A 17,571-nucleotide genomic window follows, 5' to 3' on the forward strand; every position below is an offset into this window, starting at 1 on the left:
TTCAATTCCTGAATAAATTTATGAATGGCAGTAAATGAGATGAGTTAAAAACGGACTAATGACCCCATTAAAAACATTATTTTCCATATTTCTGGTGTTCCTTCTTTTACCACTAGGTGGCAAAATAATGTAATCATCCAGAAACAGATGAGTAGACTTCCGACGACAACCAAGTAAAATCCTGTAATATCAACTATTTCCTCTCGAAGTTAAAGAATTTCTAACTGATATCTGTCAACATGTGTTGCTCCACCGTTTGTGTTCAAATGCTCATTGCTTGGAGCGCTCACTGCGCAAGGATCTATCGACTGATAACATCCCCAAGGCGTTTTGTATTTTTAGTTAGCAATAAGCTCGGTCTGTTTTGAAAACAATGCTGTTTGGTTTTAAAACTTGCACACCTTCAATGTTCAGCTGGAAGATATCCGGTGTGGATATCTGCATAAAGAGGCAGACTCGGTCCCCAGCTGAACTCCAGCCTTTGTTGTACTCAGAGAACAGAGGGAGAATACCAAATGTTTGCGTTGTCACTCTGTGTATGTCAATTAGTTAATGGTTTTTTGTAAATATTGCAAATTCCCTTCTGGATTTTTTTTTTGTGCAGGAGTTTTTTTGGGGGGCGGGGGGCGTTGGTCATCTGTCTGTGTGTGACGGCAGCACCAAAACAAAGAAATCCCCAGGGAGATGATCTCAAACTGTAACATTTATTTATTTTTGCCTCGCCGGATGTTGCGTCAGACACCCCCAATGAAACTCATCAAATTTGCGGCGCGGATGACCCACTGTCCCATGCATAATGTAAGTGCGCGAGTACGGCTGCACCCATGTCTTTTCATCTGCGCCGCCCAGAGCTGATCGCCCCCCACCCCTTCCCCATCCTCCCACCTGGCCATGTTTTTCCCCCCTTCTCCACCTCCTCCTCATCAGCAATGTGTGCTTTCCTCTTTCCTCTCACACAGCTTCCGAGTCGTTCTCCCAGATGGTGGCGGATTGCGCCGACATGTAACAGTCCCTCGCTCTTTGTTTCCAGCAGTGGCGGGCAAAGAGGAAAGGGGCGGGGGGCTTTTTTTAAGGTGAGATATTGCCGAACAGGCGCACACTCACACACATAGAACAAAAGTGTCCCCCTCAGTGCTCAGCCTTTGTGTATTTACACTTGCGTCTGAGAGGACTTGCCTGTTTATGACGTAGCGGTAAGTGGAGTACTCCCCCACCCTCCAAAGTTCATGGTCCTGACACGAGGCAAACAGACCAAACCTGGCAAACGGAAATTGGCCCTGTGAGTGACCGGAAAGAATCTATTCCCGGTGCCTTTTTTATGGCGTTTCTCTTGGCATTGGTGATTTGAGTGACCATGTTAGATGTTTTTTGTTGTCCAATCGAATTTTAGCCTGCTATGTTGCCATGGCAATAATTTGCCCTCAGAATCAGTCGCACTGACCGATGTGATTGAAACTTTCATCGTCGCCATCACTTGTGACTTGGCATCATTAATTTGGGTCTGATTATGGGAATTTTTGGAAATATTTTAGCCCCCAAAAAACCACACTCTTCATTTTATTTTCTGGAATTGATTGATTATCCATAGTTTCACAAATATTTTTGTCATGTTGTGATATAAATGTTCATTTTGAACTGCTCCAGATGATCATCTTGTGTTTTTGTACTGTATATAGAAAGGCCAGTTGTAGTGCAGAATGGCTGCTTTTACTATTCACGAGATTACCTCTGTCCCTAAAAGCTAATAAATGAATGAATACATGAATAAATGAATGAATGAATGATAAATGAATGGATGGATAAATAAATAAATGCATAAATAAATAGATACATACATAAATAAACTTAAAAATGTGTGCTGAAAATCTAAAAGCACTTTTCTGGTCAATGTTCCAAATCAGTAAATTTGCAGCAGCCGAAGCAATGCATGCATGGATTCCTCTCACACATTTAAAGGACAACCAACATCACTTTTTTGTTTCCTAACTGACATCAGAAAAATGTTTTATAGCATCTAAAATACCCAAAACACGCAGTATGATATTTTTAGTCAATTGCACACCAATAAAAATGACAAAGTGTGCTGAAACTGCAAAAAAAATTAAACCGGAAGTGGCCAGTTTCAGAAGGTCCCACCGCCTTGTTCGTGATGTCATGCCAAGACGTCTTGCCTTGCTCGAGAATCAAAACAATGGCTTCAGATTTGGAGAACATGCTTTCTTGTTACTCATCCAGTTATGAATATGATTCAAATGGTTCTGAAGAGGAAAGCATACATGTTTGCAATCGATTAAAGAATTTATTCCGTGTCATTTTGAGGTATCTGGGAGGGGGAAATGTAGCACCAAAAAGAGGCACAAGATGGCGACAAAGCTCAGTGGAAACAGGCTGATTTGTTTTAGAATTTTTGTTCTCGAATATCAAATAGATGCTCGGTGCAACACACAACGATTCACCATCGCGTTATTTATGTGTTTTCCTTCTAATTTCGCCATCAACACGGATCAACACGTTTTCAGACCAAACGAAGTACCGCAAAATGCATTGTGTGTCGCTTTCTCGGTCAGGGGCGTTCCAAATGTGACGTCACGTGGGGATCGTCACCAACTCAAAAACAAGACTTCAAAACAAAACATATTGAGTGTGAGTCTTAAAACGTAAAATATAGCTATATGTGGTGGAATCTTTGTAAAATACGCCCAGTAGAAGTCATTTGAAGCAATTTTACAAATTATTGACAACTTGTCCGAAGGCGTCGGTTGTCCTTTAAGTGAAGATTCTAAATCAGTGCAAAGTGGCCTCAAAATGCAGAGACCGTGCAGTTGCGCTCAAGCGTAAGAAATGGCCTATGTTATTTCACACTTCCAACATTCTGTCACTGCTGGGCAGAAACGTCGTCCTGTATGTGGAAAGATGATGTTTGGTGTTTTATTCGGGGATGGCAATAAGTGCACGTAGTTCACTTAACTACATTTGAACCAGCCCGTTTGGTGAAAAATAGATCACGCCGTGTAATTCAGCCAGTGGTAGCCCATCAGCCTGCAAGGCCTTCTCCACTGGCCTAAAAATATCTGAATCACAGACTAATGTGAATTATATTTTGTCCATGAATTCTTGTTAAATAATTCCAAATTGTCTTTCAGCTTCCTTTCATTGTTTTCCCCCTGTTGTGCTGCTTCCAGATGTGTTTCGTATTCAAGCATTTAACCAATCACATTTCACTCATCATTTGTTACCAAGGTCAGAAAACGCCTTCACAATCTGTTATGCAGGCCCTGTCGCATCAAATGTGTCAATTTAACTGTTACTTTAACCAATCACAGTTTGAGTTGAGAACCCAAGGCGGGCTATATCTGTAGCGAGCTGCACAAGCAAATATATCGTTGTGTCGATTTAATAGCGTTTTTTGTCAACCCACAATGGCTGAAAAAGGAGAATAAATGGATTTGGTTGCCGATATACTGTTAAATCCATTTTCAAGACGGACTTTTCAAGAATAGAACATCATAAACCTCAGAATCTAGCAAAAATAGCAAATAATATTGCAATATTATGAAGTTATCATCACGTTGAAGGTAAAAATTCAAACAATTTAATGACAGTATTTCTTAAATTTCTTCAAGTCACAAGTTATTTCCTGGTGAACAGCACCCGCAGCTGACGTAGCACTACTGAAGGCCTAGAGTTGCACAGCCCACCACTGAATTCAGCGCAGAATGAACTGGTCATCCACCAAGGAAAGACCATGCTGATTTATTTCTCCTTATGTAGTTTTTTTATGTTTTTTTCTGTCACTCATGGATTCTGAATCTTGCAAAAAGAAAAAAAATGGGGGTCTTGAGTCTAAGTCTTAGTTTGCAACTAAAACAAGTATGAGTGTACCATTGGATCCCTTTTAATTGAGAATGATGTTAACGTCTTTCTGTTGGGACATCTGTCGAATCGACTGGGCAGGAAATTAGAAAAGTTTTTGACACGGCAACATTTTGTTTTTTTGCTAATGTGAGTAATTCGTTTGGCAAAATATTCCCCCGTGAAACAGAAGCTCCGAAATGTCTAACACAAACTGCAAAATGTAACTGCAATAGACTGGCATACAAAAATAAATAAATAAAATAAAACACTTTTTGCAAAAGACCACTTGTGTGTGTCGATACAGCCTCATGCCCCGCATGTGATTGAGAAGCAGCTTCCCGGCGGATGGTCTCTTATCGGCTCCCGTCAGACCGCAATTCATTCGGGACTTTCTCGGCTGACACACCACAAGCTCGTCCACATGACTTTGAATGCCAACTGCCTCCTCGTATCCCCTTTGTGAGAAAAGTCGAGGAGAGGAGAGTTTGCGCACCCCAATGTGTGATATAAACTCCCGCAAAGTTGTCAAATATACATACGGAAATGTATCGCACTTAACACAAGCACACTTAGCACAAATAAGCATAACCTACATCAACATTTCTTATTAGTCTTCAGGAATGAGAAAAAAAATGGCAATTCCAATGTCTTCAAAACGATCAAAGAATCCTTTTCACCAGTGGATCAGAGACATCATGGTGAAATGTGCACGTCTGCCACAAGCTAAGTTTTGAAAGCATACACAAAGCTGTAGCATCTGTTGACGAAACGAGAATGTCTCACGTCTCCTGTCCCTTGAAAATCTGCTTCAATTCCAAACCAGGACAGCTCCACATAGACATCGGCGCTGTGCGCAGATGCTTCTTTCTTATTTTTTGGTCGTTTCGAGCTGTGTGCACTAAAATGTCTCACTGATGGCAATTGCACCTGATTTATATGGTCCGCTGATGAAAGTGAAAGTTATACAATTGAACCTGATGACATTCTCATTTCAAAGTCCCCATTACACATCATTCAGTTTGCCGATTTTACTTCCAACAAACACCTTCACTGTCACGGAAACTTTATTCTCACGACCAGATTTTTTTCCTCAAAATAATGACAAGCCCTTTGTTGCAATGAACTGTGAGGCGCTAACTGGGCCCTCAACCCTTTTTATGCCCTATGAAATGCTACTGATCGACTTGTATATTGTACTTCTGGAGACACACCGCAGTGGTCTGAGACCATAGCAAACTGAGGCAAATCTAGCTGTCTGTGGAGCCTGAACTTGTCTCTCACTTTTCAAATTGGCAAAGTTGATGATCATGGAGTTTCTGGGCGACTGATTGAAAGATGATAATCAACAGCTTAAGGGTGCACAAAATCCTGTACTGAAGAAGGCATTTTGTACCGCATTACTTGTTCATATTTTTACAACTATAAATATTCATGCTTTATTATACATCGTAGTTGGCGGCCATTTTATTGGAAATGGTCACAACAAACTGTCGTTATAATGTGCAAGATTTCCTTATGTCCCTCAAGGTACGTTGTAACGAGGTTCAACTGTAACGGCCATTTTTCATCAATGGCTGCAAGCGTATTTATATGACATATTAGCATCATATCTGCCTCCCCCGCCGCTGTCCCCTCATCTAATTTGCGCTCGGGGCATGTATCCGACTGGGCGGGAGCGGTTGGACAGATCCATTGGTATGCAAGCCGGCGTCGGCAAGAGGGAAGGTGGGGGGGAATAAAAGTGCTAATCAGTTCCAGCGAAGCGGCTCAGGTCCCATAACACAAATGTGCCGACATCAGCAGACCGTGTGCGCTATTGCACAGCAGAACTCGGCCATGTCAGAAGAGGTCAGGCGGGGTCGCAGTCGGCGGCTCCAAATGTTATGACAGCCAAGCGTTGGCGAGGACTAATTGTCCCGAGAGGAGTCATCCCCACGCGCTTGCGCGAATGCCATTTAATGCGACCCTGGGTCGTATGCGCCGCGCAATTGCAACCAGAGTGAAATTGATGGAAGCTCAAGAGTTGGTGACAACGCGATGGTGTCAACACTATGACGAGGACTCAATGGGATTGCACGCTCCCCCGATTCAAGTCAGATTAAAATCAGGAATTAATATTCATGAGTCCAAGGGGAAAATTGCCCTTTTAAGTCTTTGACCAAGGAAAAGTGCAAGTGTAGCGCTCTGCCTCGATTTATAACACTGTTAGCATGAAAAGTGACATGGAGATTTTACATCCTCTTGAGGAAAAGTCTGCAAAATAAGATTACACGGGTTTTCAGTAAACTAATTAGCTTTCGGCAGTTAAAATGGTTCTCTGATTGATGCCGCCTGCAGCCATGTTTTGTTGTTTTAGTTGCGCTGAGCTAGGAGCACATCACAGATTTTAAAACGCGCTGCAGTCACCAAGAAAAACGTGCTAGTGTTTGATCGTTGCTAGCGCCAGAAGCTCAAGCAGGCTGCCGGCAAACTGATTAACGGACAAATGGGACAATTATCCCCAGTTGTCTGTCAGTTATGCAAAGGCCCGATTGTCAGAAGTCTAAGATTTTCCGGGGTCATTATCATCGCTCAACTCTCAACTCAACTGACGATCTTAAGTGTCATAATCATGCTACAGTGGTACTTCAGCTTAATAACTTAATTGGTTTCCAGAAAGTTTGTGTAAGGCGAAAAGTGTGTCTTCCAAACATTAATTTCCCATAGGAATCTATTGAAACTGAGAATAATCTGTTTCCAAGTTCCCTTCTTTGAAGTACAGATGACGGCTGAAGAAACCTTTTCATCGATGGACCACTCCTGTACGACTGAGAACTTACACAGATGTACTGTATAATAGTCGTTTTATTTACCTTTGTGATGGCCATTGATGTAGTTGCCTCTTGATGATATCCGAGTGGCGTTGCCGTGTTTTTTCTGTGATAATATCCTCACTAACACGGTCCCTTGCGAGCTGCTTTTCATTAATCCAAATCAACAGAAGTTTTTCAACCTCTTCTATTGCCTGAGACCGTTGCTTAGACAACACATAAACACCCTTAGCCACACGTAGCAATGGTCGACTTGGCATACTGGGACTGGGAAGCTAAGTCAGACAAACATACACCTCATTCGTGTTTCTCGATGATCTCCTTCTGCTCGACCGTAATTTTCTTTTGTGTCCTCTTCGACTGAACACTAGGCTGTGGTGGGGTCTTTTTCGGTCCCAAAAAAGCAAAAGTATCCACTCGATAGCCAACCACGTATGCCACGCATGCACTCAGAGAAAGGGTGTGTGGAAAAGTCGTCCGGCAGCCACGGTGGCACTGTTCGGCCGTGTGGTTTGGTGTTCTTCCGCAGAAAACTAGTCTGCCAGCCTTTGTGGCGCTCCGTGTTTCCTGAAAATTAGGTTGTATGCCAAGATTATAGTCCCGTGAATTTAATGTTCATAAGGCGAAAAGTTCGTGAGCTAAAGCATTGGTAAACCGAGGTATCACTGTACTTGGAATGTTCAAGTCATTTTGACGCTGATGTGGAGGGTGCGTCGTATTGACCCTTGCGGACCGTCACTAGTTTCCCACTGTAAAGCAAGGCTGTTGTGAAAAGCGTGTGAGTGTAAGTCAACTGCCTTTCACACAGATGCTGCGGGTTCAAAAACCCAAGATACTGCCAGCCCTGGGTTGTTGTCAGAGATATTTGCTCCGACAGTTTGAACAAAGACTCAAACTCAGGAAGAGGATCTTTGACTGCCGGCAGGGGGCGTAGTTTTCAGGAAGCCCGACCTCTGCAGCCCCTGCCAAGCTTTTTATTAATAGTTCATGCAAATGCAAGTGATAGATTAACACAGCCTTCTAACACAGCCATTAGTAAAACACAGCCTGCTTTATTTGAATACCACACTCCTGGACGTCCCCTGGTACAAGCACCAACATCCATAAACTAACTGAATGTAGACATTTTAATGGGTGGCCTTTGCATTAACTAATGATACATTTGTAACCTGTCTAACGAGCTCTTCTCATACAGGAGCGTACCAAGTACTCCTTTACGCTCTGTACAAAATATCCACAAATACTCCCTTTGCCCATAGCTAGATTTCTTACTCAAGGATGATAGCTTAACAGCCTGGGTCTGTTCATATCAAAGTGAGCCCTTGTGGCCACACCTGTTCGGCCAACCATGCATTCAACAAGATGAAACTTTTAAACAGGATAACTACTATTCTGTCTATTCTCTATCAGTTGTCTGGGAACTCATTGACACCTGAGCAGTATTTGATTTCAGTGTTTTTTATCAGATGGACTCCACATTGTTTGAGAGTGGAGATTGATTTTTTTTTTCACCGTTTTCAAGCCTCCTTTTATATATTTTATGATTTACTTTTTGTAATCACTCAAATTGGGCAACAGCATTGTTTGTGGTGCTTCAAAGTTTCAAGTCCTTCATTTTACCCAATTGTGTTGGTGTATTAGCTACCAGCAGATATGTCGAAGCCGCCCTCCTGTGTGTGAAGCCATGTGAGCATCGTCTTTGTGTGCCCCCTTCTCTCCCCTGTGTGACTCCCCAGCTTACTCTTCCATCAAACACTCCCACGGCGGACCTTAGCTTCCCGCGATGGCTGCCGAGTCCTCATTAGTCACCGTGTGTGACAATAGTTGCGATGTAGGGGCTTGAATTCGGAGGCCAAGCGGATCGTCAAAGTGCACGATGATGAATTAATGGACAGCCGGTGTCGGGAGAATTAACTTGTCTCCGTTTGTGGAGAAATTGCAAAGTTTGCAATGCAATTTCATAAGCATGCTCCCTTAGGGGATCCCTAATATGTGACTAATCAAAGCCCCCATCTCAGCTTTGTGCAGAGAGTGGACTTATGAAGTGCATGTGTGATCAAGCCTCACCTCTATGGTGCCTTTCTGCCCTGATATGCAATTTATTTAGTCCCTCATCTTAAACTTCAAAATGTCAACATCTGTTTTTTTTTGCCAAATAACCGATAGTCCTCCAACAACAAACAGGTTTTTTTCACAACTGATTTTTTTTTGTCCAAACAAAGAGGATGTATCGCATTAAGTGGTGCTGATTTATTCTTGCGTTCTGCCAGCTGTTCCCACTTAGTATGATACAGCTGTGGTGTTTATGATGGCGCTAAATTAAAAAAAATCATTAACAAAATATAGGTGTATTACCTGGCATCTGTTGCAGGTGGATGCTTTGCTGGTGAAAAGAGGGGTGAGACCCCTGCGCAGGCTCTTTCCTTCGGTGCTCATGGGAGGCGTAGATTGGCAGCGGTGTCGCTGGGGAGCCAGGAGGGTCGCCTGCAACCTGCACTCAACAATTACAATGTGTCGGTAATCCTCGGCATTGTTTACCGTTTGAGCTGTTGTGTTGCTGCTCTGTCAGAATTGGATTATAGTTAATCTTCACACTTTGTTTGTTAGACCCAATGCCCCAAAACCCCCTCTAAAAAAACTGCCTCTCTCATGCTTTGGTATTGAGCATTGATCAATACACAGTGTGGTTTCCCCCCACCTCTTTTTAAGTACGCAATCAATGATTTATAATGGTCACACAAGTCCAATATTTGCTCAGCGCAGCGGCTGGTGTCATTTGTGACCCCGGCACAACTCAATTAACGAGAGCGATAAGACAGGAAATGAGGAAATAAACACCTCGTGGCGTGTCTATCTCTCTTCCGTGTGAAACAATCATCTCTACAGTCTGCTGCCAAAGGAGGGAATTACATTTTCATACGTCCTTTTTAAAAAAAAATGTCCTGCTCCGATAGCTTAGTAGACAATAACTTGACTGTTACTCGCTTGCAAGAGAACCAAGCGAACGTTTCAGGTGGCTGATCATGCGTCTGAAAAGAAAACATCCACTTTTTGCCGTAAAAAGGTGCGATCCAAGCGGCAATAATGAAACCAATTTTCAGGTCCGACATCGAAACAATGAGCTGAAACGGGCACGAGTTTCGGAAGCGTAAAGGTCACGCTTCTTGCGACGTTTGAGAAATTTGACAGCCATTGTTCTTTTCACCACCAGAAGACATTATTAAGAGATCTTGCTTGTTCGAGATTTTCTACGTGTTGATTATAGCCTCAGATTGAAATGCACCCCGGTGTAACAGAGGTCAGAAAATGTGTGATACCAGTGTCGCACGTTGGCAGTGAACGCTTCACAACGAGCAGCACTTTTGGCAGTCTTCAAAAATAAGTCTTCTAAGAAAATGTGTTTTTCTATTCAACAACTAGGGTGCCACGGTCATCGAGTGGTTAGCTCTAGACCGGCCTTCTTATGTGGAGTTGTCATGTTGTCCCCATCCCTCCATGGGTTTTCTTCGAGTACTCTGATTGCTTCCCACATTCCCAAAAACATACATGGCAGGTTATGGAACACTTCAAATTGTCCTTCGTTTTGAGTGTGAGCGCAGATGGTTGTTGGTTTCATTGTGCCCTGTGATTGGCTGGCAACCGATTCAGGGTGCCCCCTGCCGACTGCCCGAAGACAGTGGAGATAGGATCAGCCGAGATAGGATCTGTGTCTATCTTTAGTGAGGATAAAGCGGTTCAGAGAATGAATGAATGAATATTCAACAACCAGAAAAAGTCAGTAGCTTAATGCTAACACATAATGGGAAACTCCATAGACAGGCTAACAAAATGCATCTATGTGGCATTGTCACGAAGACGAACAGTGAAGCAACATATGGATTGATGACATAGCAGACACCGCCTGTCACAGGCACATGCACATATACAGACAGATATGTACATAACACATTTTCTTTCCATTTTTTATTTTTTTCATTTTTTGCAAATAAATTTGTTTTAAAAATATCTTTATTACTTAACATATGTTTTGATTACTTTTAAATTAAGCAATGTGCCTATTTTTTCATTTTATTGTCCAGTGTTCCAAATACTTTTGTGCAAGTATCCATGCAGTTTCTCTGCATTCTAACCCCGACCCCTTCCTCCTCCCCACCACTACCATCTTAAACAAATGTTGCCTCATCTCTAATCTGACTCTCTCTCTCTCTCTCTCTCTCTCTCTCTCTCTCTCTCTCTCTCTCTCTCTCTCTCTCTCTCTGTCTCCATTTAGCCTTGCAGCCTTTGCATCAGCACACATTATTTCCCACCTCCCGCATTCTCACTCCTCCTGCTGCCTGCCTTCCTCTTGTGCTTGCCTTCTCAAGCCCAGCGCAAATTTCGAGTCAATAATCTCCGGATGTCATGCAAGCTCTTTGAATGAAAGGGTTGGGAGAGGACTGGGGGGGAAGCCGCGGGGGTGGATGGTGGGGCTGCAATTTTCTGCAGCCTTGACTTCTTCAGCCTGGTATTCTCAGCTTCCCACCTCGTCTCGACAGGGTGCTATTTCTTGTACCTTCCATTTTTCACCATTTGATTTATTGAATTCGTTCAGGAAAAAAAACCTTCATTCAGGCTTGTTGTGAAAGGAGCTGAAGGACGAGAACATCCGAGAAAATTCACCTACTTGAAGCCTCTGGAGGGGAAAAAATGTGTCAAAGAATGACATTATGATCAGGACATGTCCATAGTTGTGGGACTGGCAGCACCTACGCGAACATATGAAAACATTTTTTGCACTGCCATAAAAAAACATTTTTGCAGCATGATGGTAAAGTGGCTAGCACGTCGACTTCACAGTGCAGAGTTTGCATGTTCTCCCTGGGACTGCATGGGTTTTCTCTGGGTACTCCGGTTTCCTCCCACATTGTAAAAATGTGCATGGCAGGCTGCAAGAACCCTAAAAAATGTCTCTGGGTGTGAGTGTGAGCACAAGTGGTTTTTCATCTCTGTGTGCTCTGGCAAATGTTTCAGGGTGTCCCCCGCCTAGTCCCTGTAGAGGGCTGGAATAGGGTCCAGCAACCCCGCAACCCGAGTGAGGACAAATAAGCGAGGAAAAATGAATGCAAGAATAAAAGTTGTATTCGCCAATGCCTGCAATCAGTGACGTGCGATGAGGTTCATGGCTGGTGAGGCACTGACGTCATCGCAGTCGGATTTATAAACATATGAACTCTACAGAGTAGCTTATTCACCACTTGATTGGCAACAATTAACATGTTTTGTTTAAAATGTCGTGTCGACATTCTTTATATGTATTTACAAACTGTAGCATAGAAAAAAAGAATTGAAAAAAATATCATGTTACCTTTACTTATAAATGAAGTCCGTGTGCCGCTCCTTCTGAAAAAAAGGCATCGATAACTTCTTTGTCGAAGCCTTCCTTATCTTCAGTTTTAAAAGTCTCCCTGTCTCAATGGAGATTACTGCCAGTGGAGAAAGTTGTCCTTGATCAGTCCTGTTCCGACTGTATGTTTTCAGTCTTTTCAGTGCTGAGAATGACCGCTCCACTGATGCTGTAGTAGCTGGAACCGTGAGCACGAGCTGGACAACTTTGTCGCCTTAGGAATAGTTTCAGTGAGATCCTTCTGGACCAAAAATATGAAAAGCTGTCCAGGAGATTTACATCCATCCCTCACCGCTTGTGAGCTATACAGTCCGATGTTGGTTTTCCTTTAATTGTTATTTCCTGCTTCGATTGTAAGTCCAGTTTAGAAAATTCTTTAAATTTAGATATGTAATCCTCAATTCTGAAAATAAGGGCAAGGAACACGAAAAAAATGACTGGATTGTTGCACTTAACTTGCTAACTGTTTACTGTAGCTTGCTGTCACTAATTCTATTATTCTGCAGCCGTGGAGTCGCAAGTATCTCTGGAATCACCAGCGCCCCCAGTCATGAGGCAGGAGAACTGTGTGCCTCACCTATGCACACAGTTTTAATCAAAATAAAATAAACACTGTAGTACAGTGTTTATAATGTACAGTGACTGTACATTATATACACCAGCTAAACTGTAGAAATGTAGTTCATCTGCTAAAAGTGTTTGAATACTTTAATAGCAACATGCAATGAGGTCTAACTGCAGAGCAAACCAGCACAGTTAGCAGTCATTGCACAATACATGGTGAGGCTCAGCCGGCTGCTGCCTCACCGCTCGTCTTTACTTTCTCAGCGATTTTGCAAAAAAAAAATCACAAATGGTGAAGTTAAATGTAAATGAACTTTAAAGTATACATTACTAAATGAATATAACTGTTTAATTTAGTTTTTCATTTGATATTTCCATAATGACAGGTGAGGCACGGCCTCACCTGCCTCCCCTAACTGCACGTCACTGCCTGCAATATATCTCAGCAGGTTGTCATGAGGCTATCCCACACCTCAACAAATGTAAAGTTTTTGTTTTAAAAAAGCCTTTTTTTTCGCTATTGAGTGCAAGGGAAGATTTGAGCGAGCATCAACTCAAAAGAGCATCATTGGAGGCCATTTTTTGCCTTGGCCCCCCCTCAGAATCCGGAAAACTGAAAAAAAAAAAAGTTTTTCGCTGTATGTCCACAATTGAGTCATACGCCATTCAGTCTTACACGTTTCCAGCAGTTATCTTGTAATTACATCTAATGTATTGAAAAACTTCTCAGAAATCTCCTGACAGAGCGTTTTATCACGGAAAACAGTCAATATCTTCCATTTACATGGAAAGCCGAAGGACGCCTTTTTCCTCGAATAAGCTGAAGTGTTAATGATTTATGCGCCTACTCAGTGAGGGTCTCTTTTTTTACTCTCTGTGCAAAAAAAGTGTCCAAAGGTATCATTCTGCTTTTATTGGTCACAACAGGAAAAAATGGGCCCAGGAAATCAATCCATGACCTTGCGTGATCAATGATTTAATTATTGCTAGTCCCAAAGAGAGAGAAAGAACCAAATGGCTGGCTTTGCACACCGGCTGCCATTGCACAAGCAAAGCCGGTGATGAATGCCCCCCCCCCTCCCCCCGGCAGCATTTTGGCCACCCTTTTTCAAGGTGCTTATGTTTCCTTGACCATGTTTGCGCAAAGTGTACCCAGTGCGTTGCTACTGGTGTGTGCACTGGTGTGACCGTGTGTGTTTTCCTACTTCTCAGCATCATTGCTGTCTTTAAGTTTTGCCGCAAGGTAAAAAAAATAATTAAAAAAAACGGCAAAATGTTTTGTTTTTCATTCCCAGACTACTTGTGTCTTTGCAAAGTGGGTAATCGGTTTGACTTTAGTCATCCTTAAACGGTGGGTCATAAATGTGCCAAAGGATCTCAGGTGCAAAACAGGTTACAGAACATTTCAAAAGCGAATTTGGCCAATCTGCATGGACAGTCTTGCAGAAGAGACGATGATGCTTTTTTTTGGTCTTTTTTTGTCATGACCAAAACAAAATGACAGCTGTTATGTCTTACATTTTTCATTACAGGTTGGAAAGACTCACACTCCTTGCCACCTTCCACAGGAATGGTGAGTTGAACTATTTTGAATCTATTGCCGTTATTCTGTTTGCGTATCGGTCCATCTCAAAATGCCGCGACACGAGAAGGGTTAGGGACCACAGATTGAAGTCAAAATAAATGGGAATAAAGCATCGAAATAAAGCAGCCCTTTGCTAGTATTCTTTTGCCAAATCACCTGTCAGACATGTCCAAATGTTGCTTTCCCATGATGCGTTAGCATTAAGCTAATGTCATATTCTTGTGAGCGCTCCAAATCCGTGTCATACCAGGATCATACTGGAAAACTGCCGATGTATTTCATATCGCCAATTTTCTTGTTTAAGTATTGCTTTCCGTTACATATCCTCTTGTGAGTCTTTTTGCTGCATTGCAATGCTCAATATATGAAATATTGACTTTAATATTGTGTTGTTGTTTCACACAGCACTCTACTTCCAGTTAAACACAAAATATTGACCTTGTGTGTGTGTGTGTGTGTGTGTGTGTGTGTGCGTATGTTTGTGTGTGTAACACACATTCGGGTGGGTAAGGATCAAATGAATTTCCTCAATTGAAATGAACTGAAATGCTCTTGATTCATTCAAGCGCTCCCAAAAGCCAGCACAATATTTTATTTTTCACACAAAAAAAATGGCCACCGTATTCCTCAAGTATCCTCTGCAGCTGCTGTGGGAGTGTGTTGGTGATGATGTCATGTCACTTTTATTTTACTTCATCTAAAGGCACAAAGCTGTAGTGGTTGGAGCCCGTCTGAGAGCCACATGTTGGTTCCACTTGGGTTGCAGGAAGGTAGTGGAAGAGGCAAGTGGGGATGAGTCCTTTGCTCTAGTGTATTTTTTTTTTAATGAGCCAGTGTATGCCCCTAATGTCTGAGCGAGGGGATACGAGGTTAAAGTTGATGTCTGCGACGAGTAGAACCTCCTCACTTGTCAAAGCGAAAGAGGCACAAGGTGAAATTGAACTCCACAGTTGTGTTCTCAGTCAGAGCAAGCTGTCAATTTGCATATAGATGCGCTTGACCTTCCCGCCGGCAAGACGCCACCGCTTCATCACCGGGCCGGCTGACTCTGGCACCAATTATGCACAATTACCACTACGTTTTCTTTTAATTCTCGGATCAGTGGTGCATGAGGGCTGAGGTCTGGCTTTTAAGAATTTGTCATTCAAAAACGTATTACACAACACCCAAGAGACACATTTTTTTCATTTTATTATTATTATTATTTTAATTGAGTCCAGTTCCGCACGAGAGCTAACGCTCTTTTCTTGCACGGGCACTCAACGCACATTTTAACACGTACATACAAATACAGAGAAATGCACATTGGGGCTGTTAATGTTCCTGAAAACAGTTTCAGCTTTAATGTATGTGCCACATTATATAAAAATCGGTGGACTTAGTATATTGCCTTGTGGGACACAACCATTACCCTTTTTATTATTGTTTTAAACAAAATATTGTAATTACAGATTTAAGTAAACTTGGGATTTTTTTGGGTGAATCCCATTTTTCTTTGTTTTAATTTAACAATGTCATTTAATACACACATCCATGATTTGAGTTGCGATATTGATATACAGTGATACCTCAGCTTATGAACTCAATTGGTTCCCAGGAAGTGTGTGTAAGGCAAACAGTTTGTTTGCCAAACATTTATTTCCCATAAGAAACCATTAAAAATGAGAATAATCCGTTCCTAAGTCCCCATAAAACATAATTTTAATAATAATAAGTCTTAATGACACAAAATACACCTTATTTTACGTATAATAAATGTGCAATTGTATTTTAATTAAAGAAATTGACTGTATTGCATAATAAAGTAGTTTTATTTACCTTTGTGATGGTCGTTGATGTTTTTGCCTCTTGATGATATTGATATCCGAGTGAAGTTGCCGTGCTTTCTCGGCGATAATACCCTCACTCACTCGGTCCTCTGCTAGCTGCTTATCGTTAATCTAAATCAACAGAAGTTTTTCAACCTCTTCTATTGCCTGAGACAGTTGCTTAGACAACACAGAAACATCCTTAGCCACACATAGCAATGGGACGCTAAGTCAAACAAACGCACACCTCGTTTGTGTTTTTCGATGATCTCCTTCTTCTGCTCGATTGTAATTTTCTTTTGTGTCCTCTTCGTGTCCTCTTTGTGGGGTCTTTTTCAGTCCCATAATAGCAAAAATACTCCACTCAATAACAAACCACGTCTGCACTAAAAGGAACGGGGTGTGGAAAACTAGTCCGCCATCCACCGTTGCTCTGTTCGACCGTGTGGTTTTGTGTTCATCCGCCGAAAACTAGTCCGCCAGCCACCTGCTGGCGGACCAGCTGTGGGTTTTTTTCTTCCGCCGAAAACTAGTTCATATGCCAAGATTATATTCTTGCGAATTTAATATTCGTAAAGCGAAAAGTTCGTGAACTAAAGTGTTCGTAATCTGAGGTATCACTGTATTTGAACTAGCATAAAATTGTAATGAATGGAGAAAAAATATTGCAGAACCGAAAAAAATGTGTCAAAAACCTCCTGTGATAGGGAACCCATCTCTGATGGAAATTTGTTGTTGGCGAATAATTTCAATCCACATGAGAGCTTCATTTTATTCCAAAGTGGCCCGTCCGTCCCAGCTTTATTTGGTCAAGAGGCCATTGAGCAGCTGATATTTGCACACAATATAACAATATTGGATTGGATTGGCCTTTATTAGTCTCACAGTGGAGACATTTACATTTCACAGCAGCAAAGTTATGAAAGGAAGAAGGAAGGGGATATTAACAGGTATATAATCTTTATCGTCTCCCAAAATGGCTCTTTATGCAGCTCACAAGGTCATATTGTGAAAATATTTGATTAAGAACAGTATGCATGATTTTTTTGGTTTGTTTTTAACAACATGACACTGTTGTTTATCGCAAGTGCACTTTGTCCAAGCAATTGGTTAAATTTTAATGAGCGGTGACTAAACGTAAAACAAAGCCCAATCATGTGAGAAATTCAAAGGCGGATCAGTAAGCACCGTTGCGCGCTGCTTTGAATTTATCAAAAGCGGCAATGGCGTTGCTTGTCGGGCGTCATATTTGCACGTCAGAGCCATTAACTTGCTTCCCACTCAGGCTGGGATGGCGATGCAATCTAATGAAACTGTCTCTGCAGGAGTCGGCTCTTGCGTCTACTGCCGGCAGATTAACGGATGTTAAGGCGGGTATGTTGTGGGAACATAAAACAATAATTTACTTGATTTTAGCTCTATGTACAGTGTGACCCCAGTGCCCCAACATGCTGTTTTTTTCTGGAGAATAAATATGACTGTGATTTTAGAACCTTGTTATCATTAAGCTGTCACACAATTATTAGGTCTTAAAAATTCCAATAATGGCACACGGTCTATGAAATA

The 17,571-nt window shown here is 42.0% G+C and overlaps 1 protein-coding gene across 2 annotated transcripts in view; it reads left to right on the plus strand.

Annotated features, from left to right (window-relative positions):
* LOC148884000 (usherin) overlaps nt 1–17,571 on the plus strand; it is a 111,300-nt gene that overhangs the window by 15,281 nt on the left and 78,448 nt on the right. The window contains exons 2-3 of one of the 2 annotated variants that reach the window (XM_089022013.1): nt 960–1,073; nt 14,145–14,185. In XM_089022013.1, coding sequence (XP_088878139.1) covers nt 14,183–14,185 — 3 coding nt within the window. In that variant the 5' untranslated portion in view covers nt 960–1,073; nt 14,145–14,182. Of the gene's footprint in view, nt 1–959; nt 1,074–9,063; nt 9,179–14,144; nt 14,186–17,571 lie in introns of those variants that run through there. The other variant, XM_089022011.1, reaches the window with a different exon arrangement.

This window comes from Hippocampus bargibanti, linkage group LG19 (assembly GCF_051943395.1).
Source record: "Hippocampus bargibanti isolate YZ-2025 linkage group LG19, ASM5194339v1, whole genome shotgun sequence".
Taxonomy (NCBI): Eukaryota; Metazoa; Chordata; class Actinopteri; order Syngnathiformes; family Syngnathidae; genus Hippocampus; species Hippocampus bargibanti.